The following is a 24,224-nucleotide window of genomic DNA, read 5'->3' as shown; positions in this document are numbered from 1 at the left end:
GGTTGTGGAGGCTTCCAGTGTGTTTCAAGTATTTAAAGTTGAAATGTGATGGTAATGGTTTGTTTTATTGTCTTGTGCTGTTGCTTATCTAAAAATGGAACGATTGAAGTTTTTATTTTTGAAGTGTGTTTCGAGTAAATTCTTATCCTGTAAATAAAAAAGCTTTATTTACATAAATCTATCTTGTCTTGTGATGACATAATCCAATGTATCCCAGTTTCTTATGAAAGAATGGTCAAAGCATGTAAAAGAGACGTGATAGCATCATAGACTTGAGTCTTTCTAAATCTCAAGTATCTCGAGTTCATCTAATTTTGAATGGTTGTTATTAAAGTATCTCATGGTCACACTATTATTCCAGTTTTGTTTTCATATATATGCTCAATAGTCAATTGCCTGAGACTTAAGACAACTACAGAGTCCTATTAGTCTTAAAGGGGCATAGATATTTATTCAAGTTAGAAATTTCTGCTGAGTGAACTGTAGTCCAAGAGCATAGCTCTATTGAGCATGACAACTCTTAACTATATTTCAAATCATATGAAAAACAAATTATCCAGCTCTAATGTATTTTTTTTTAGACTGAATTATAGCTCGCTGTGGGGGACAACTTCTGCATATGTGCGCACAGGGGTGCTTTCGCTAGAGGTTGCGGAGGGCTGAAGCTCCTCATTTAGATGCATCGCATGTTGCAAAAAGGTGCTTTAAGTTTTCCGAATCAACTGTATTCTGATACCAAGATCGAACATGTGGGTTCCGGACAGCATCTGTGGCAAGGCCCAGGTCCATTACACCATGAGACAATAGGTGCTTTAAGTAAAAATTGGCACTTGGGTTTTAAAATAAGCGTATTTTAGCTCCTTATAAAAAATTTTGTACTTGTAAATGTTCGTTTATGTTAAGGTTAGGACATCTATTGCCCTTCTTTTTTTTAAACAAATTTTTTACAAGAAGGTGAAAATACACAAAGGTAAGGGGTTGCTAGTATTTTTTTTTAATTCTTAGAAGCACTATGTTTCCCAGTTTCTTTAAACAAGAGTGTTTATTAAATCCATCTTTAAACCATACAAACAGTGAAGTTTTAAACACCTCTCATATGAATGAGTCAATTTATTCGCTCTAGTCGTGCATACAGAACAATGTTGCAACCAAATAATACAAAATAATCCCCAACGGAGGTCTGGGCTCGTAATTATGTGGTATAACGAAGATAAGTATTAGCTTTTCAGCACGAATAAAGTAAAGAATGATCAAAAGAATAAAACCGCAGAATTAGAAAAAAAACTGAGCAAGAATGAGAAAACGTTTACTACCTTTATTACCCATTACCTTACTTTTGAGTACCCTAGTAGGAATTATTACACAAATTAAAGTTAACTATCCCATCTTAATGGTCACATGCCACAGTGTAATGGTTATAACGGTCTTTTTCTTTGTGTAAGTGTTTAAGATCATACTATTCTCTGGCATTATCCCCACCCACGAAGAATATGTATTCCATGTTACTTACATCAGTCTCCATGTAACAGATTATCCATCATTTGCAAAATACCTAAGAAGATTTTTGTGTAAATTTATTTTTTAAAGCAATTTTTTGTAGACATTTTATTGACCTTTTGTAAAAAAAAAAAAAAAAAAAAAAAACATTTGCGAGTATAATCCAGATTATCTTAGAGTATGCAAATGCACAACTTATAACTTAAAGTCGCTATGACGTTATACTTTGGCTGTTATGACGTCACTCAAGTTGAATTTCTAAGTTTCTCTTCTGTTCATTTTCGTGGTGGAAATTTGTTTAACCTATAGCAATTATCCTAGTTCTAAATTTATTTTCACCAAATATCAAGTTTCTAGCTTAAATGTTGTTGGTGCAAATCCAGGTAACAGAGAGAAAAAATACATAAATAATCATGTGTATTTATATATACTAACGAATTAAATCTAGAATTCTTGATCTGTATTTACAAGGAATCTAACTGGCCATGTTCAGGATAGATGACTTCTTTTCTCCAATTCCAAAAACCCACTGAATATGCAATATTACTTTAGCCACAAAAGAATTTAAGATTGTGAGAACTTAGTCTATGACTGATATTTGCTTTTTGTAAAAGGCTTTATTACTTATTAACACAGATTAAACTAGATTACCAATTTTTAGGGTATTGTAAAAGTTACCTTGAAAAATCTCCCTTGAAAAAAAAGATATTCACAAAAACTGTTTTCTGAGTCGTTCTCTCTCGATGAGGGTATCAGTAGAATAATGTAAATAAGTGGAATTGAAGTGCCCTACTGACCCTCCCTTTGAGGGTGAATCAACAAACGCTCTTGGTAATTATTTTTAAAAGTTTGAAAAATGTAAGGCACGAAGTTTAGGCGCGATAGCGATGTTTTTTGCTATCCGCTGTATTCTTAGTGAAAATACTCCTTTGTCGCCTTCAACGGCGTCAGAATAGGCAGTGGAATAAATGTCGTTTTAAATTCTGTTGATATATATTTTTGTAGCTGCACTTTTTATGATTTTGATCAATTAAGATGCAGTGAATGTAAAGTTCAGTTCGATCCAAACAATATACTATCCTTCAAAATTGAAGAGTATAAAAAAAGAAGAAAAAAGACACACTGGCCATAAATATATAGAACGAAACGAATTAAATATAAATACTAGCAAATCTGTATCGGTTCTGAGCAATCAAGCTTTGTGATTGCAATCGAGCAATATGAGGGTAGAGCACAGTGTAGCACTCCGTGATTATCATAAAAAAATGAAACTCTTTAACTTTCAAAGACTCCAGAGCATTATTTCAATCTTGAAATAGCATTCCTCCCGTGAACAACTCTGCATTCTGAGCAAGTTATCTTCGATAAACAGATTCTTGGTTATAGAAACTGTATCTTTTTGAAATTGCTACACAGAATTAAAATTGTGATAAATGATTCAGTTTGATATTCTGCTGGAGTGTGATAAAAGAGTTTTTTTTGGATAGTTGCTGCTTCAGTGAATTTCGGATAATTGGATACCGGAGTACATTGGAGATTAGATTTGCAGGACTCACGCTCCATTGGGCCAGCACCAAACAGCTGATTGCCACTGCATACATGGGCCTACCTTACTCAAAGATAAGTAATTATTTATTTTGATTGCTATGCTCTTCTTTATTTTTTTTCGCTGCGATCATTCCAACTACATTCAAGCCTTTTGATATTGTTCTTGCTAGCTTCAAAAGCTATCTCCCATGGCCTGGGTGTCAAAAACTGGTGCTAAAGTAATATCAAGATACACAGTTTTTTGCTACGGTTATCACTTTGAGCACCAAGCGGCAGAAACTAATTTGAAATTATTTTCGGATAATCTTAATGCTCGCAAAAGAACGGAAAAAGATGTTCATAAAGCATTTACCGATAGCGCTGTAGCACGTGCTGCAATGAAATACCAAATAATATCACTTTCGTGCTGACAATTGTAGCATATCCGTGCTACAATTGTTGCATTTTTTCTTGGGCAAAATAATGAAGATTTTGATAAAAGGCAGAGGAATTTACAGAAAGCTAGGAGCGACCCTTTCCTGTTTTTGTTTTGAAAGGTTGGCGCAAAGTTGAAAGGTTGGCGCAGAGTCACCTTTTCGCCGTGTTCGTTTCGAAATATTGGTGAAGTGCCCTTTTAACTACTGAGTCATCTTCTCAGTAGAGGTTTCCTCCAGGCCACTCAGCGTATCCCTAGGTGGTGGATAGGGGAATTTCAGACAGATATGTTGGGTACCTGCACTAGAAGGCGCGGAGCAAGGGGGATCTAGTCTCTGGGGTCCATAACAGAAACTGGGGCACATTCGCCCCGAGATTATAAATACAGGCGGAGAAGGAAGATAGCCCCTCGAATGTACTCTCAGCAGGGTCCATCGACTTGTTGACACATCCTGTGAGGACACCTTCTTCCAGCGTTTGATTAAATTGCATGGTGAAGCAGAACACCAACGTGGGAGGATCCCCTATACGAAGACAACTTCGGCAGGGTGGAGGATCAATGTTCATGGATAACAGCCTCTGTAAACTTGTTGCATACCCCATCTGCTGTGTATCGTCTAGTCAGAGTTGCTGGTCCCAAGTCTGGATGAAGTGAGAAGGGTTGGGTTACAGGCTTGCACCCTGTTCTCTGGACTTGCTTCTGCAGGGAAATTATCTTGCATTAAAAAGTGTCAATCAAGCCTCGGATATTTCTTCCCATTTACGATGCCGACCACAGCATATCACCGGATATCCTGACGGTGGTGGTCAAACCACCCGAAAATTGACCCTCCTTGAAAAGAGTGGTATGAAAACTGCTACTTGGAATATTCTGACTCTGAATTTTCCAGGCGCTGAGCTACTTCTCGCTAATAAACTAAAGCAGTATTCTGTTGCTGCTGCTGGCGTTACATAAATACATTTGCCAGAGAAAGTTGAGAAATCCATCAGTGACAATTACTGTCTAATTCGGTCTGGTAATGGCAACACAAGGAGAGATGGTGTTGGTCTAGTTCTTCATAAGAGAGCTAGAAACGCACTTATATCCCATAATGCGATATCAAAGCGTCTCCTTACAGCCTGCTTGAGACACCATCATGGAAGATCCTTTGTAGTTGTATGCTATGTACCAACAAATGAGGCTGACCCTGACGCTGAGGACCAGTTTTACGTAGACCTCACCCAAATAATTTCTTCTGCCTCTCACCCTGATATTTTACTTCTTCTTGGGGACTTCAATGCTACCGTTATTGATCCCACAGGCATATGGAAAGACGTTATGGGACGTCTGTCACCCCAAACGTAACTAATGACAATGAAAGTCATCTGCTTCAGCTCTGGAATGCCCATCAGCTCGTTATCTCCAACACAGCTTTCGAAAGGCCTCGATTTTATCAGTATACATGGTGTAGTTGCGACGGCGTCAAAAAGAAAATGATTGATTATGTCATCATTTCTCGGCGATGAAGGTATTCGGTTTCTAATTGCCGCATGGTGCTGACCAGGTAATGCTGATCACCGACTTATACTTACAAAACTTAAATTTCAGAAGGTCGACAAGCACATTGCAACACTAAATCTTCGCAGTCTTTATACTCCTGCGATCAAAGAGCGGTATGCAGTTGAGAATAAAAACCGTTTGAAAGCCTGTCCCAGCTTTCGGAAGTTGAAGCCATGTGGGACTCGTTTAAAACCAGAATCACTGCTGCAGCTAGAACAAATCTTAGCTTGCAAGTTCAGGTCAAAAAAGACTTGGCTGTCACAAGAGACTGTGAACGTCATTATACTCCGAAGGCAGGCCAGACTACGGGGGGATACGAAGTCCTACCGACATCTCAATGGCGTCAGGAATGAGCTAATACATAGAGATCTCAGGTCATTCGTTAACGCTAAAGCTGTGAGCTACAAGAAGCTACCACGAAGAAGGACATTGGGGCAGTGTAAAAATACTTAGGTGACCTCTCGGGCTTGTGCGCTCAACCAATATAAAACGTACTAAATATGGCCTGGGTGCTCCTTGAAGACATAGTGTTCAACCTTTCAAGGTAAAATGAACAGTTTTCATCTCTGCTTAATGCGTGCTCTCTTTCTCTATCTGTAGCGACTCCTATCATCCTTCAACCGGTGATCTATAATAACTTCTTCGATGTTATAGTAAGCTGTTCTCAGCGGTAGAAATTCAAAATGCTGTGAAGAAACTAAAAACTACAAAGCTCCTGGAATGTGCGGAATCCCCGCGGAGCTGCTTCAAAACTGCGGTGGTACTATACTGTTATGGCTCCAAATGCTATTCCATGCAATACCGAACATAAAAAGGAAAATGAGAGGACTGCTTGCTTTCCTCCAATCTTTCTTCAACTCTCTCTTAACATACACAAAAATTTCCAATCTAATACCGTCCGCTGTTCCTTATATATTGCTGATATTCTCTTTTCACAATCAGCAAGGACATATTTTGTTTTGATGACATTTGGCATCCCTCTCCACATTTCGTTAAAGTTTCACTTTCATACTCTATGCTCTTTTGGAGATCCAGGGTCTTTTCTCTTTTCTTAATTAAAAAACTTCATATGTTTACAATTCAGCAAATTGCATAATTTATAGCCTCGCACCCGTTGGGATGTTAGCCTCGGAGGCATGGTTATTTGACTTTGGACTATCTTGAATAAAATGAATATCTCAGATTTTGATCGGATGCGTTTAGGTAAAAAAAAAAGATGGGCGTGGCTTGCCCTCTGATCACTTTTAAATTTTAAAAAGGGAACTTTCGATGGTGCTTGTATAATATAGTGCCGACCACTAAAGTTGTTCATCCATTGACACATTGTAGAACCGTTTTTTTTCGTTTGTTTCTTTCAGCTTAGCGTTAGAAAAGACGAAGAGAAGTAACAGAATCGATGGGGAAGTATGTAATTTGGGCTATATATTTGCACATTAGGGGAGAGGCTGGTAAACTATTTGGACGTTGTAAAGGAAAAAAACAATTTTTAGTTCGTAATATGCAAATAATTGTACCTAAAACATTAGGCATGCAGACCCGCTATACTTTAGCGCATACCGCTATACAAGTCCATAAAAACCTTACATTTTGACAATGAGCAACTCTTATAACTTACAGCCCTTGCCTGGGGGGTGGGGGTTTTGTCAACCCTGGAGGCATAGTTTATTTGGCCTTTTGACTGTTATGGACAAAATGGCTATCTAAAAATTTCGATGAGATTAATTGTGGGGAAAAGGCCATGGGGAGATGGAGTTGCCCTCCGATAACTTTTGATTCTTAAAAAGAATACTAGAACGCTCAATTTCCAATCTTATGGGCCCCCTCCGAAGTTTTTACGGCCACCCCTTCTATACGAAGTGCCTCTGGGAAAATAAGAATACGTAGAATCCTTATGGTTGTTTACTATAATCAACGCTATAGCGTTACCTTTGGCTTAAATAGTTGAGTAGAACTTTTGGTTTCCTTTTTAATGAGCATCTGAAATTATCCAGGGGAATAAGGGGAATTTTTTCGGGGGGATTTCCACGGGAGGATACGCCTAGCACTCCGAAAACAGCACTTGGTGTTTTTCTGTAGAGCAATCATCAAGGAAACGAGTTGAACCAATTGGGAATGCTGTACGAGCTTATCTGTTTCATTTATTATACTTCGAGTTTGACGTATATCATGACCTTATTTTTGTTTATTTTATGTTTCATTCTCACCCTTTATTTCTGTTTGATTTTTTTAAACTTCTTTAAATTAATCAAACAGTTCGTGGTAACTAACTGTAAGTAAGGAGCGATACGGCTCAATAGTAACCGAAACTCTAATAAATAGAGTCTTGATAACAATAGATGCATCAAAAGAACTGAATTTTGATGCTTATTCAAAATACGTAAAATTCATCAAGGTTAATAGTACCCATCAAAAGTTACGTGCCAGAGAAAAATTTGTCCAATTTTTGAAAAGGAGGAGGGGGAGTAAATACCCTTCCATAAATAAGTAATCTTGACGAAAATCACTCCATCAGATTGAGCATAACTGAAAACCCTACTTAGAGGTTTCCAACTTCTATGCACAAAAATGTGGAATTTTGCATTTTGTGGCAGAAGAAAGATCACGGATGTGTGTTTATTTGTTCTTTTTTCCAGGGGTGATCATATCGAACCAGTGATCGTACCTTTTTTTTTGGGGGGGGGTTCTGTTGGAGTTGGGGGGCTTATGTGGGAGGATCTTTAATGGGGGAAGGGATTTTCCATGGAGGGGAGCTGGATTTCGCAGAATTATTTAAAAAAAACGATCAGAAATAAAATAAAAAAAACAAGTTTTTTGACTAAAAGTAGGGAGCAGCATTAAAACTTAAAACGAACAGAAATTATTACATATACGAGGGTGGTTACCCCCTCGTCAATACCTTTCTCTTTACGCTAAAGTTTTTTAGTACTTTTAAAAGTTCTATTTATCCTAATTAAACGGCCTTTTTGATTGAGGAGTCATTTTTGAAGAACTGGGACAAAATTCGGACTTTAGCGTAAAAAGCGAGGTATTGACGATTTGGCGACCCCCCCTCACACTCATGTGGGCATTAATTTCTGTTTTTCAGGTTTTAATGTTGCTCTTTACTTTCAGTTGAAAAAGCTTGTTATTTTTATGCAATTAATCCTAAAGACAGCTCTTTGGCGAGGAATCTATAAGAAGGCTGGTATTGGGATTGTGCATCGAGGACATAATTATTAAAAAGTGTTTAAGATATGATAGCTACTGGCCCCCTTCCCTAAACTAATCAGACGATCAATTGGATTAGGCATACAAATTTTGCAATAAGAAGGCATTTTAAGGAAAACTTTCAACCTGGAATATATATCAGGAGAAACGGTGATAATTTACCAGTTTACCCCTCAATTGTAGTGATAAGAAGCCTAACAGAGGGCAATAAAAATCAAATACACAGCAGGCATCCTGCCCAGCTCAAACTAAAACGTTAACTCTTTTTCAGTACTTCAGCTCTACATTCAGGACCTCTTCTTTTTGATAGACCGTTTGATTATTTGTGAACAACTTGATGTTGTTGGCTTGTGTCAAACATTTGGATTTTCGTAGTGAAATGATATTGGTTATCTTTGGTTACAAGACGGAACAAATCAATCGATACAAGATGTCTAAGGTGGTCTCGCCATGTATATCTTGTAATTTGCTGTATTGTTTACGTGACGATTTTCTCAGAAATTTGAAAGGGGTCCCTGAGTTGCTGTTTATTGGAATCAGGTTTTTTGGTACGGATTGATCGGTAACATTTATTGTTGTCCTAGCTCCTCTGTCCCTTCAAATTCTTGATGAAGTAGGCTACTTGATATAATACTGAAATGCCCATGTGACATCTCGACTTTTCAATAGTTGGAGAAGAAAAAATAATTGCTTGAGAGGTAACAAGTCCTCTGTACCTTTAGTAAGAACTCTTTATCAGTCACGATTCACAATTTACAGGAACAAATTTGATTCTTTGTATAAGAAGGCCAAGTCTCTCTATTAGATTTTCTGATTGTTGCAATGATATTTACTAAATTTGAAATGTAATAAAGTAAGTCTTTTAAGTAGTAGGTAGTAAAGTAAGTAAGTCCTTAAGACTTTTGCTCGGCCTAGTTTAATGCATATGAGTTGTCGTCAATGAGAAAGCTGAGCATTCACTGCACGTTTCGCTAACCATGGTAAGAACATTCTTTCTACTTCATCCTTGAAGTGAATTAAATAAAAAAACAAACAATTTTTTTAACTGAAAGTAAGGAGCGACACTAAAACTTAAAACGAACAGAAATTAATCAGTATATGAAAGGGGCTGTTCCCTCCTCAACGCCCCGCTCTTTACGCTAAAGTTTGACTCTTTCTCTCAACTCTACTTTTTGAAACAGTAAAAATCTTTAGCGCAAAGAGCGGTGCGTTGAGGAGGGACCAGCCCCTTTCATATACGGAGCAAGTCCTGTTCATTTTAAGTTTTAATGTCGCTCCATACTTTCATTTAAAAAAAAACTTGTTTTTTATTTAATTTCTGAACGTTTTTAATTAATGCATGTTTTGATTTTAGCTCTCCGCACATGAATTAAAATGAAATTTCCATATTAATTTATTTTTTTGGCTAAATGGCTTTCTCATAGTTTTGATCGGATTTTGAGAAAGAAAGGAGTGGGGGAGGAGGCCTAGTTACCCTCCCATTTTTTGGTCAAACAGTTCGTGGTAACAAACTGTAAGGAGTGACCCGGCTCAATAGTAACCGAAACTCTAAAGAATGGAATTTTGATATCAATAGTTACATCAAAAGAATCACATTTTAATGCTGATTTTAAATATATAAGTCTCATCAAAATCAGTCTTACCCGTCAAAAGTTACGAGCCTGAGAAAATTTGCCACATTTTAAAAAATAGGGGGAAACACCCCCTAAAAGTCATACTATCTTAACGGAAATCACACCATCAGATTCACCGTATCAGAGAACCTTGTTATAGAAGTTTCAAGCTCCTATCTACAAAAATGTGGAATTTCGCATTTTTTGCCAGAAGATAGATCACGGATGCGTGTTTATTTGTTTTTTTGTTTGTTTTTTTCCAAGGGGTGATCGTATCGACTGAGTGGTCCTGGAATGTCGTGAGAGGGCTCATTCTAACGGAAATTAAAAGTTCTCGTGCTCTTTTTAAGTGACCAAAAAATTGGAGGACACCTAGGCACCCATCCACGCTCATTTTTTTCCAAAAGTCACCAGATCAAAATCCTGAGATAGCCATTTTATTCACCATAGTTGAAAAACCTAATAACTATGTCTTCAGAGACGACTCACTCCCCCGCAGTCCCCGTGGGAGGTGCTGCAAGTTATAAACTTTGACCTCTGTTTACATATAGCAATGGTTGCTGGGAAGTGTACAGACGTTTTCAGGGGAATTCTTTTGGTTTAGGGAGGAGTTGAGGGAGGGGTTACATGGGAGGATATTTCCATGGAGAAACTTCTCATTGGGGAAGAGAATTTCAAAGAAGGGGGCGCAGGATTTTCTAGCATTGTTTGAAAAAACAATGAAAAAACAAATATCAAAATTTGTTTCTACTGAAAGTAAGGAGCAGCATTAAAACTTAAAACGAACAAAAATTATTTACGCATTTGAGGGGTTTACCTCCACGTTATACCTCACTCTTTACGCAAAAGTATTTTTAGTAATTCCAACTATTTATTCTACGACCTTTGTGATTCAGAGGTCATTCTTAAGGAATTGGGACAAAATCTAAGCTTTAGTGTAAAGAGCGAGGTATCGACGAGGGTTGAACTCCCACATATACGTAATAGAAACATACGAATATAGAAGTTCGTTACGTAAGTTAACTCGTAAGTTACGTATATTTTTTACAAATGAAAACGTTTGTAAAAAATTAAAAGTTCTAGTTGCTTTTTTAAGTAATCAAAAACTTGGAGGGCAACTAGGCCTCCTCCGTCGCTCCTTTTTTCTCAAAATCTTCCGATTAATTGCAATTAATTAATATGCAAATTTCGTTTTAATTATTTATGTGCGAAGAGCCAAGATCAAAACATGCATTAAATCAAAAACGTCCAGAAATTAAATAAAAAAAACAAGTTTTTTAATTGAATTAAGGAGCAACTATAAAACTTAAAACGAACAGAAATTACTCCGTATATGAAAGGGGCTTTTCCTCCTCAAAGCCCCGCTCTTTACCTAAAGTTTCTTACTGTTTTAAAAATAGAGTTAAGAGAAAGAGTCAAACTTTAGCGTAAAGAGCGAGGCTTTGAGGAGGAAAAGCCCCTTTCATATACGGAGTAATTTCTGTTCGTTTTAAGTTTTAATGTTGCTTCTTAGTTTCATTTAAAAAAAAACTCGTTTTTTTATTTAATTACTTAAAAAGGCAACTAGAACTTTAATTTTTTACGAAGGTTTTTATTAGTAAAAATATAAATAGCTTGCATAATTTACGTAACGAACTTCTATATTCTTTTGTTTTTACTATGCATCGCCCCCTCGTCAATACCTCGCTCTTTACACTAAAGCTTAAATTTTGTCCCAATTCCTTAAGAATGACCCCTGAACCACAAAGACCTTAGAATCAATAGTTAAAATAACTAAAAATACTTTAGCGTAAAGAGCGAGGTATTAGGAGGAGGTGAACCCCTCATACACGTAATAATTTCTGTTCGTTTTAAGTTTTAATGCTGATTCTTACTTTTAGTTGAAAAAAATTTTTCATATTTATTTTTTCATTTTTTTTAAATGCTGGAAAATCCTGCGCCCCCTTCATGGAAATTCTCTTCCCCCATGACAAATTCATCCATGGAACGTTCCCTCACATAACCCTCTCTACTCAACTACTCCCCCCCCCAAATCAAAAAATTCCCCCTGAAAACGTCTGTACACCTCCCAATAACCATTGCTATATGTAAACACTGGTCAAAGTTTGTAACTTGCAGCCCCTCCCAATTAAAATTTAAAACGAACATAAATTATTAGGTATATGAGGTTGGTCGGAGCCTCGTCAATACCTCGCTCCTTACGCTAACGTTTAGGAAGGGGCCTAGGTGCCCTCCAATTTATTTGGTCACTTAAAAAGGGCACTTGGACCATTCTTGGACCACTGGGTCGATACGATCACCCCTTGAAAAAAACAAACAAATAAACAAACAAACAAATAAACACGCATCCGTGATCTGTCTTCTTGCAAAAAATACAAAATTCCACATTTTTGTAGATAAGAGCTTGAAACTTCTACAGTTGGGTTTTCTGATACGCTGAATCTGATGGTGTGATTTTGTTAAGATTTTATGACCTTTAAGGGGTATGTCCCCCTATTTTCTAAAATAAAGGCAAATTTTCTCAGGCTCGCAACTTTTGATTGGTAAGACTAAACGTGATGAAAATTATATATTTAAAATCAGCATTAAAATGTGATTCTTTTGATGTAACTATTGGTATCGAAATTCTGTTTTTTAGAGTTTCAGTTACTACTGAGCCGGGTCGCTCCTTACTACAGTTCGTTACCACGAACTGTTTGATTTTGGCGTTCCTGAGGGATTGTTTTAAGGTCAGTGCTGTTTGTACTTCATATAAATGATCTTTTTATGCTAAAAAAAATGTAAATCTGTAAGGTCCTGTAGACTGTGTCATCCTAAATCTTTTCATACCCATAGTAGCAACAACTGCTTGCTTAGTTCGAATTTAAAAATTAATCGGAACTTTGGTCAAGTCTAGTAGATCTGTCTAAGAGAGCTTTGAGCTACTGTAGCCTAATGCTAAATATCTTGCATTAAACTTTGCTAAGTTATTTGTTTTTAACTTCTCATTAGCTCACTTCTCAGTTCTTTTCCTCGGTTATCTGAAATTCAACTTTTAAATGGTGATACCTACATTATGATACTTACTACTTACATGTACATGTGAACTACCCGAAAAATCATGTAGGAGGAAAAAAGTGATGTTTCATTTTATGAAAAAGTATTGAGAGGTGAACCACTGTGTTTTTAAAGTACTAATTTGTTGATGTAATTATCAATAGCATCGCAATACTACCAATGCTTACTTAAGCTAGGGTCTCCCTACACGTGGAGGTGCATAGGGCAGCAACAGTAGACCGTCAGTTTCACACGTCTTTACCCACAGCTAAAGTTCCCCCGTCGAAGACCTCGCCACCTTTTCCTCCTCAAAACATAGGTGTAGGGTCATTTCTAGCCTTTCTGAATTGCAGGGACCAGAGGGTTCCCATCCACATACATCATGTGGCAGTCTTCCGTCAACCGTGCGCAGCATGTGACATTAGTACATCCAAAGGCGTCCTCGGACGATTTGGAGAATGGAAGTAAGGTTAGTAGTGCGGCATGTAAAACTTCCAATGTTCCCTATCCCTTGTTTCAAGGATATAACCATTTATGAATAGTAGATAAATCTACTTATGCAAATCAACAGTCTTGTGTCAATTCTGTATATTGTCTTGGTCGTTCCCGTATGTACTTTTCCCCGCCCGTGGAAGATCCTGGGCAGACTGGCCCTCTTTGTTTGAGTGCAGTTTTTACTTGCACGTGCAGGAATCTGTCTACAGCCAAGGGGTTGAGCCTTTTGCCTTGGTTGCAGAAGGCTCGGTTTTTGTTTATTTTTTTAAGTTTTTGTTTATTTTTGCGTGAATAAATCGAGTGTAAAAGGTTATCAAAAATTCTGATTTTACTAACATGAAAAGCATAGCTTGTTTTTAATTACAAATATAGGTGTAGATACGCGCAAAAATGTGGTACGCCGCTCACCGGAGCATGCTATTGCGGATGCTAGCACCCGGGCGAAAAAATGTTGGTCACTACCCATCCCACCATTAATATGGGAAACCCTCTCCCCCCTCCCCGACTCGAGACTGAAATTTCTAGTTGAATCATGCAAATAACTATTTAAATATCTTAGATTTTTTCTATTGTTTAACATTTGTATTTGTTTGTATTGCTTAGCATATGTTTATATTTGTAATGTATTGCCAGTGTCTTTAATTTACGCAAGCCAATAAATGTGTCATCCACCTTATTTTCACAAATATATCAAAGCCGAGTTAGGCTTTCTTGAATCTGCACGGGATGTATAGAACTTCAGGCTATTAGAGTGATCTACTTTTCGTTTTCAGTTTCACCGGCCTTGCGCTGATAATCCTGATTTCAGAAGCCCTAGTTATGGGTAATAAAGGTAAAATCTAATTTTGCCAATTGCACGTAACGTAACTGGTTGTTGATCATATCAACAATTGTCAAGGTATTAGATGACAAAGCAAGTATAGCACTCTGAGCGCAATAGCAAAGCTAACATCTTTTGCTTTGACTGTACAAATTTAGGTGAAGATGAATATTAATGACCTTATAAATGGCTAGAGAGTAAGAATTAAGTGAGGTGTTTACAACCAAGACTATAAGGCGGAACCGGAGGGGATTTCCAAGGGGTTCTGACCAAAGAAGTGTTTTTTGACCCTTGTATTCATGTTTTCATCTTCTCAGCTTTTTTTTATAATATTAGGGAATAGGGTATGGTGTCCATTCTCTCGGATTGATTCTCGAAACCCTTCCTGAGTACAAGGATTGTCTTAAGATAACCTGAAAAAGGAGGACAATTGTTTCTAGATCAAGTTCCTTGTGTTTGATCTCAAACAGTTCGTGTTAACGAACTGTAAGGAAGAAACAATTCGTCCTAATAGTATAAAAAATTCCAAAAAAAGGAGATTTGACAGCAATATACACATCAAAAGATTTGTTGTTTTTTCAGGACAATTAATTAAGTAAAACAATTCCGAAAAAGAAGTTTTCAGAGAAAAGTAAAGACCCATACTAAATTCAAGGCTAGCAGAAATTAAGTCCTATAATAATTCAATTCTATAACGGCCAGAAAATAGTATCAAAGGATAAATGAAACCCTAGACAGACAGAAAATAAAATAAATAATCATATCTAACACAAAAACAACAGATACTGCTATAGATGAATAAATTAAATCCTAAAACGAGTAAAAATTCTATCGAATATTCGAATTAATCTTGAAGCAAGCAAAAATTACTACAAACTGGAGTTTTCCTTCTGTCCACTTCCTCCTTTAACCGTTAACGCTCTAAAGCCTATTAATTTAATTGTGTTTTATTGGAAAGTTTATGTATTTTGAACAGTGTGTATTAATTTGTCAAAATATTTACGAGAATTGAGATTGTCATTATAATTACCCAGATGATTGAAAAAAAAAACTCAACAACAAACTGGATATTCCTGGAAATAATTTCTGGAAATCTCAGCAATTTAAGATAACATGTCATTGTATTTTGATCATCTTGATGCACAGAGCCTTTTGAAATAATTCAATATTCCCCGTAACATTCCTTTAAAGTTCTACTTAATAACCTTAGTAATTCTTTAGATATTACAGTTTATGCCGTTTTGATAAGTAGGATGCACTTAAACTTTTTTGCTTAGTTCAACAGTTCTAGTTGTAGCAGTAAGACTAGAAGTAGTATTTGCAGTCGCAGTCAAAATCAAAGTAGTAGTAGTAGTCAATCTTATCAATTCAAGATTTTATCTAACTGCATTTTGATCACCTGGTTACACAAAGAATCTTTTGATTTGGTTCAACATTCCCCACAACATCTCCTTTAATTTTCTACTTAATAACCTTAACCATTCATAAGATTTTGCAGACAGTCTGGATGCATTATGCCATTTTGACAAGTAGATTGCACTTGAAATTTGTTGAATTTGTTCAATAGTTCTAGTTTTAGTAATAGTAGTAGGACTAGCAGTAGTATTTGCAGTCGAAGTAGTAGTAGTAGTGCTCGTAGTCGCAAGTAGTAGTCGCAGTTGGAAGCTTTTGCAGTCAAAGCACCAATCGGAAGCAGTCTCAGTTGCAAGTAGTCGTAGTCAGAGTTACAAGTAGTCACAGTCGCAAGTCACGAGTGAGTTGGTGCGCTGGATTCGGGATCCCTTGTCTGAGAGGACGCGGGTTCGAATCCCAGTGTACCCAATTCTTCAGTTTGGGACGGGGGTCAGTGGCGTGACTCTGTAAGCTTAGCCAGAGTTGACCCAGCTCTAAATGGGTACCTGGAGAAATCTGGGGAAGGTAAACAGGAAGGGTGTGCGAAAGCACAGGATGGCTGGCCCCCAACCCCCCATTGCACTTCCTGGCTGAAGGGCCAAGAAACGGAGATCAGCACCGCCGGTACGGACGGTAAAGTCTAATGCCGTATCCTTTACCTTTACCTTTTTTTACCACAGTCGCAAGTAGTCCTCAAACAAAAAAAATTAAGAACTATAGTAAACCTAAGACGAGCAGGAATAAGTTCAAATAGTAATTAAAGTGTAAAATGAATATAAACCACAACCAATAAACAAAGGATACTCAAAATGAACCGACCAAGTTAAACTTAAAACAAACAGAAACCGCCATTTGCAGTGGGAAGGGCGAACACCCCCTATGCTGAGCCGTACCTATAGTTGTGGTGCCCGGGGAAAATTAGTTACGGCGCCCCCTTCCGACTTAAACATAAGCAAAAAAAGTCGAATCAAAGTGGGCAATCCCCTGCTTTGGCGCCTCCCCTCCGCTGCGGTGCCCGAGGCAGCTAATCCAGTTGTCTCCTAGGTAAATTGTATAGACCAGAGCGTCACTTGCGCTTTAATGAAGACAGTTATTATTTCGAGCTGCGAATTTTTATTTGTCATAATATCCAAAAAAATGTGTCAGCATCATAATAACCAAGATTACTAAAAATATCTGCACGAAATGCAAATTGACAGTTTAATACACAATGACATTCGTCCAAACAAGATTTGTATTTATTGTATTAACTTTACAAAAGATAAAATATTTAAATTGTATTTTTTTTTTGGCAAAGAGCAGACGATGTTCTGACCTCTATAAGAGATAGGGGACAGAATGTTAACCCCACTCCTTTTTTTGGAGTTTCTGTTCGTTTTAAGTTCAGCTTGGTTATTTATTGTAATCTAGATTTGTCTTGAGTTCCAATTAATTCTTGATAGTGGTTGATCTCAATAAGAGATATGGGACAGAATATGAACCCCACTCCTTTTTTTGGAGTTTCTGTTCGTTTTAAGTTCAGCTTTTTTATTTATTGTAATCTAGATTTGTCTCGAGTCCCAATTAATTCTTGATAGTGGTTTATGCATGTTTTACAATTTAATCACAATGTGACTTTATTCTACACTCCTCTTAGGTTTAATGCAGCTCTTTACCTTTCTTTGAAAAACTTTTTATGGCACTTGGTATTAACCAAGTGACATATAGCAATCACAAATTCTGTCGGTCTCTCGGTCTGTCGGTCTGTCTGTCTGTCTGTCTGTCGGTCCCGGTTTTGCTACTTTAGGCACTTCCAGGTAAGCTAGGACGATGAAATTTGGCAAGCGTATCAGGGACCGGACCAGATTAAATTAGAAACAGTCGTTTTCCCGATTTGACCATCTGGGGGGAGTGGGGGGCCGGTTAATTCGAAAAAATAGAAAAAATGAAGTATTTTTAACTTATGAGCGGGTGATGGGATCTTAATGAAATTTGATGTTTGGAATGATATTGTGTCTCAGAGCTCTTATCTTAAATCCCGACCGTATCTGATGACATTGGGGAGAGTTGGAAGGGGGGAACCTAAAATCTTGGAAAACACAGAGTGGAGGGATCGGGATGAAACTTGATGGGAAAAATAAGCACAAGTCCCAGATACATGATCGACATAATCGAAGTGAATCCGCTCTCTTTGGGGTAGTTGGGGGGGGGGGGGGTAATTCTGAAAAATTAGAAAAAATGAGGTATTTTTAACTTACGAACGGGTGATCGGATCTCGATGAAATTTGATGTTTAGAAGGATATCGTGTCTTAGAGCTCTTATTTTAAATTCCGACCGGATCTGTTGACATTGGGGGGGGGGGTTGGGAGGGGGAAACCTAAAACTGGGAAAACACTTAGAGTGGAGGGATCGGGATGAAACTTGGTGAGAAAAATAAACACAAGTCCTAGATAGATGATTTACATAAACGGAACGGACCCGTTCTCTTTGGGGTAGTTGGGGGGGGGGGGGTTATTTCTGAAAAATTAGAAAAAATGAGGTATTTTTAATTTACGAACGGGTGATCGGATCTCAGTGAAATTTGATATTTAGAAGGATATCGTGGCTCAGAGCTCTTATTTTAAATCCTGACCGGATCTGGTGACATTGGGGGAAGTTTGGGGTGGAGGAACCTAGAATCATGGAAAACGCTTAGATTGGAGGGATCGGGATGAAACTTGGTGCGAAAAATAATCAGAAGTCTTACATTCGTGATTTACATAATTGGAACGGATCCGTTCTATTGGGGGGGGGGGGTTAATTCTGAAAAATAAGAAAAAATGACGTATTTTTAACTTACGAAGGAGTGATCGGATCTTCATGAAACTTCATATTTAGAAGGACCTCGTAACTCAGATCTCTTATTTTAAATTTCAACCGCATCAAGCGTAATTGGGGGGGGGCAGTTGGGGGGACCGGAAATCTTAGAAAATACTTAAAGCGGTGAGATCAGGATGAAACTGGATGGGAAGAATAGAAACCTGTCTAAGATACGTGTCTGAGATAACCGGACCGGATCTGCTCTCTTTGGTGGAATTAGGGGGGGGGGTAATTTTGAAAATTGAGGTATTTGTAACTTACGAAAGGGTGACCAGATCTTAATGAAATTTGATATTTAGAAGGATCTTGTGCTTTAAAGTCCTAATTTTAAATTCCGACCAGATCCTGTGACATTGGGGGGAGTTGGAGGGGAAAACCGGAATTCTTGGAAAACGTGAAAATTGGGGTATTTTTATCTTACGAATAGATGATCGGATCTTAATGAAATTTGATTTTTAGAAGGAATTCATGTCTCATAGCTCTTATTTCAAATCCCGACCAGATCTTTTGACATTGGGGGGAGTTGGAGGGGGAAATCTTGGAAAAACACTTGGAATGGAGGAATCGGGATGAAGCTTGGTGGATAGAATAAACAAATGTCCTTGATACGTGATTGACAGAATCTTACTGGATTTGCTCTCTTTGGGGGATTTGGGGGGAGGGTTTCAGTGATTTGGCGAGTTTGGTGCTTCTGGACGTGCTAGGACGATGAAAATTGGTAGGCGTGTCAGGGAGCTGCACAATTTGACTTGATAAAGTCGTTTTCCCAGATTCGACCATCTGGGGGGCTAAAGGGAGAGGAAAAATTAGAAAAAATTAGGTATTTATAACTTACGAGTGGGTGATCGGATCTTAATGAATTTTGATTTTTAGAAAGACATCGTGACTCAGAGCTCTCATTTTAAATCCTGACCGCCATTAAGCCTCTTATCTTCCTTTTTAAATCAATCTATTGTTCATAGAATTTTGTTAGAGCTCATACCATATGATCTCTTGGCTCTTAGCTCTTCTCGCCTCGTCACAAGTGCCATATGAGCTCTTAGCTCTTGTTTTTATAGAAAAGTTTTATTTTAATTAATTTCTGTTCATTATTCATTAAGTTTTTTCACATGGTTATTTAAAGGAAAATTTCAAAACTTTTTTCGATTTTTTTTCCTCAAGTACCAATAGTTTGGCTTGCCAATACCAACCGAATATTATTCGGTTTTGCAAATATATTCTTGGTTTCTCACCATGGACCAGCAAACACTGGTTAATAGCGAAATATAAAATTGTTGATTCTTTCGTCGCTATTGAGGACAGAATCGTTAAGTGTAAACGGAATTTAGATCCCAACAATACATATTTTCATTCATTTGTTTAAGTTTAAGTGTTAAAAAATTTATCTATTGTTTTTTCTCTTGTGAGTGTTTTTTCTTTTACTTTCTTTCTTTTTCTTTTACTTACTCCGTTTGTGACGTTTGTTTTTAAAGTGGGAAATAAAATTTCATTCATTCATATTGGAAAAATTTTGTAACAAATTTTGGTGGTACAGTAGTTGTACTTTAGAGCTTTGATGGACGACTATGTGGAATATTATTCAACTAAATGGATGGAAAATTTGCATAATGCTTGTTCTTCTGTAACGCTAAAGCCATTTTGACCACCATTGTGTTACAAACCACAGACAAATTTTAATTGACCTCCCGTGATTGAAATATCGCAGATAAACCCTTTTAAAACCTTGAATGCATATAGTTCTTTTGATTCAGCTCAACATCCTTCTACACATTCCCTGAAATTTTCAACTTAATATCCTTAGAAATGTATAAGATATTGTAGATACGTCTTTTTGACAACCTGGGTGTATATAGTTTCTTTTGATTTAGCTCAGTATCACCCTCAACATGCTCTGGAAGCTTGAACTTGGTAGACTTAACTTTTCATTAGATATCACATATACGCCCTTTGACAACCTTTGATGCATGTATTGCATCAAAGTTAATTATCCCAAACAATATGCCTCGAAAGTTCCAAAGTAATATCCTTAGCTGTTCCTTGGATATTGCATAGAAGTCCTTATGACAATCTAGATAAGCATAATGTATTTTGATTTAGTTTTACATTCCTATTAAACTTTCCCTGAAAGTTTAAAATCCTGCTCTGTTACTGAGATGTTGTATCTTTGTCTTATCTTGACCATCCGAATGGACTAAAGACTCATTTGATTTAGTTCAGTAGTTGTATTAGTTGTAGTAGTAGTGATAGTTATAGCAGTAGCAGGACCAGTAATCGTAGCATTAGTAGTCTCAATCACAAGGAACGGTGTGCGACAGGAAAGGTTTCTTTTTGCACTTCCTGGGCAAAGAGCAAAGAAAATTAGATCAGCTCCACTTGCAAGGGCTGTAAAGTCCAGTGGCGTATTTTGACATTCCTTACCTTAACTTACCAACTACTGGATAAGAAGAGGCCCGTAAAACTTAGTCCGGAGTCTTTTGGTTTTTCTCCATTTCCCTGCATACTGAACTGAAGATTTTGTAAAATGAGAAATATAATTCTCCAACACTAATTGTTGCTCTATTATTGCTCTCATAGGGGATAAGCATTGCCAGAACTTCCTTAAAAATTATTCATCTTTGGAAAAGACTAAGCAATTTCAAATAAGCAGGGAACAAACTTTAATAACTTACGAATTGTATTTGAAGTCTAATAAATACAGGGGAATATACAAAAAAGTTTTACACTAGCATCGACTGATTGAGCCTTGACCTTGTGGAATACATCCAACACTGACTGTCCTCGTAGGGGCGTTGTTTGTAACTGTGGAAAAGCTGGTTACTGTTGTCCTCTCTGTTGAAATTCCTATTCCAAAAAATCTTTCTTGGCCACCCGACTTCTCAAGATCTTCAGAATTGATGGATGCATCCACCAAATAAGTTTCACCATCATTTTCTACTGGGCGTAGTTCGGGCAAATCAGTGGTTTCGGCAATACTGACAGCAGTGGGACTACCAGCTTCAATTATGGCAAGATTATCTTCTGAGGGGTTTTCGAAAGCCCATCGCTTACGACGGCAGTTACTAGGGGCAATTGTGGAAGTGAGAGTGTTATCATCCGCATCAACTGTAGTTGAGAACGAAGGTGTGGCAGTGAAGCAATATGGCGTGCTGGAGACAGTAGTTGTTGCCGAAGTAAATTTATAGAACGTAATCGTCTTTCCAAACTCAGCCATTATAAATCTTGCATCCTCATTTTCAGCGTGCGACACAGCAGCGACGAACAACGGAAGAATGATAAACTTGAACATTTTCTGAAAGAAAGATCTGCATTAGAGATTTCAAAGAAATTAAATTATTTCGCTCATGGAAGAAAAGATAGAAACAAACAAATAAACAAGAGCTCTAAATTTCTAATTTGCAGACCAATTATCTCTTTTGTTTCCTTATAATACACATATAAGAATAACCAAAAATATTGCGAAATATCAGTGAAAGAATTGATAACAGATGTGATAGCGCATCTCAAAACTGTATGGAGATCTCTCTTTCATTTAAGCCGTCAAAATGTTTGCTATCAATTGTCAATCAGACATTACCTTGAATTCAAATAAAATGCCTAAACTTAAGAAAAAAGAGTTGAGTTTTCCACGAATTTGTGGTTGAATTTGGCAGAATGACTTTTCAGGATGAAGCAGGAAAAAATCAAACTATTTTAGGAGTTTAAATAAAAATGATAGCTTATACTAAATTGAAAAAAAAAAACTGTTTACAGCTTGTCAATTGCTTATAAATGATAAACCTTATTTTTATGAAAACAAACGATTTATTTTCTATTTATATGGATAGTATCATTTGGATTTACATATAACGTTGATGCCTACTAATAAAAAACTATTACATTTTCCCACCAATTTGTATATGAAATTTACATAATAATCTTTCAAGAAATTATTTGATGAGTTGAGGAAAAAAGCCATTTTATGCTAAGGAAAATGTTTACAATTACAAAACTTATTTTTATTATTGACATATTTTTATATTTTAATATAACTTATGTTTATATTTTATTGAGAATATTATTATAATAATAATAAGAAAACAATAATCCACATATTTTTTGTTAATTTTTTAACACTTGATTTTATGTCTAACGTTATTACTTTCCTCTAAAAACGCCGAGTAAAATTTGGAGTCCCACATAACCAAGAGCTGGTATAGTTAGTATCAACGCTCAGGAGCAAATTTTATGTTCACTCAAGTACAGAATAACCCTAGTCTTACTTAATATCCAAATTTTTGAAATTTTGTTCAAATATTCATTTTAGAGACTTTGATGTGAGATATCTACTTCTGCTAACTCTTCTTTAAGAGATGAAAAATGTTTTTTTCAATCGAAAGAGAAGGTTATGAATTGATAACTCTAACAAAAAGATTATACTTTAAAATGTTGTCCACTACAATAATTTTCTTGAGTTTTAAATCTTTATTCAAACCCAAAGAAATTTCCGTTCAAAACGGGAGAAAGACTCAGTAACAATGAAAATACGAAAATGAGCTAGAGCAGGAATTGAACAATTTTAGAAATGATCACAGAGTTTGGAATTTATACTAGTGTAGTTGACATTTTAAACCTATACTTCTCAGTTGAAGGTTGATGCGGACTGTTAGATATCGAGTAATATGCAAAGTAATTAGTAAAAGGTAAAAAAAAGGTAAAGGATACCGCATTAGACTTTACAGTCCCTACCGGCTGTGCTGATCTCCGTTTCTTGGCCCTTCATCCAGGAAGTGCAATGGGGGTCTCCCCCATCAGCACCAGTGCAATGGTGCTGATCTCCGTTTCTTGGCCCTTCAGCTAGGAAGTGCAATGGGGGGTTGGGAGCTTACATCAATTTTATGATTTTTCATTTTGATAAGGTTCTGAACTTTTTCATAAGGTGTAATTAACGTTAAAAAGCTTGAGTTAATGCCCAAAATTACATTCACAGCCCTCCCCCCCCCAAAAAAAAAAAAAAAACACTAACACATATTGGTTAGATATTGTTGAAATTGATAAACCTAGCTTACTCAGTTTGAGCTTGGTTCAATGTTTTTTGTCTTTTTTCTTATTTCAGTGCAAGTTAAATTTTGATTGAAGCTTTTATGAACAGGATCATTGATATAAAAAGGTATAAAATATAAAAGAATACGAAACAATGAACAAAGAATATGTTTAAATGTAAGGAAAATGTGAATTTACACCTTTATTCTGAAGATGTTTCCAGAAGGCTTTCACGGTATCACAATGATTTAATCAGCTCCAAACTTTGCTTATATAGCAGGGTGAATTGCTGTAGGGTTTATAACCCTAATGATTTGTATAGATATCTGTTCTACTTTATAACTAACTTTATAACCGACCTACATACCGTTGCGTAAAATGGCTTCTTCTGAAAATTCAGGGCAAGTGTAAATGAAAATGTATTCAATGTTTGACGAAAAAAACAAACAAAAAAGACGAACGAAAAATAGATATAAAAATGATTTAAGAAACCAAAGTCTTTCTGGCAATAACCTCAAGCAAGTCCTCTTAAGCACTCAAAAAAGAGAGGAGAAAAAAAATTCGAATATAAACAAAACCTTAATATAAAATATTGTGTCTCAGAGCTCTTATCTTAAATCCCGACCGTATCTGATGACATTGGGGGGAGTTGGAAGGGGGGAACCTAAAATCTTTGAAAACACTTAGAGTGGAGGGATCGGGATGAAACTTGATGGGAAAAATAAGCACAAGTCCCAGATACATGATCGACATAATCGAAGTGGACCTGCTCTCTTTGGGGTAGTTGGGGGGGGGGTAATTCTG

General features: G+C 36.8%; 2 protein-coding genes across 6 annotated transcripts in view; one reads left to right on the top strand and one right to left on the bottom strand.

Annotated features, from left to right (window-relative positions):
• Positions 1 to 24,224, top strand: part of LOC136026414 (inhibitor of Bruton tyrosine kinase-like) — a 160,345-nt gene that overhangs the window by 120,286 nt on the left and 15,835 nt on the right. For 2 of the 5 annotated variants that reach the window (XM_065702985.1, XM_065702984.1), the window contains exon 19: positions 2 to 177. The exons of 2 other annotated variants lie outside the window; for them this stretch is intronic. The gene's annotated coding sequence lies outside the window, so the exon portion shown is untranslated. Of the gene's footprint in view, position 1; positions 178 to 2,984; positions 3,131 to 24,224 lie in introns of those variants that run through there. One more of the 5 variants, XM_065702986.1, reaches the window with a different exon arrangement.
• On the bottom strand, positions 21,058 to 23,739 carry LOC136026419 (uncharacterized). Its single transcript, XM_065702994.1, has 2 exons — positions 23,621 to 23,739; positions 21,058 to 21,690 (listed from the first exon to the last, which is right to left on the bottom strand). The coding sequence occupies exon 2, from the start codon at positions 21,685 to 21,687 to the stop codon at positions 21,124 to 21,126; it is 564 nt and encodes a 187-aa protein (XP_065559066.1). The 5' UTR covers positions 21,688 to 21,690; positions 23,621 to 23,739; the 3' UTR covers positions 21,058 to 21,123.

Source organism: Artemia franciscana, chromosome 4 (genome assembly GCF_032884065.1).
Source record: "Artemia franciscana chromosome 4, ASM3288406v1, whole genome shotgun sequence".
Lineage (NCBI taxonomy): Eukaryota > Metazoa > Arthropoda > Branchiopoda > Anostraca > Artemiidae > Artemia > Artemia franciscana.
This window is presented reverse-complemented; position numbering and strand designations above follow the sequence as displayed.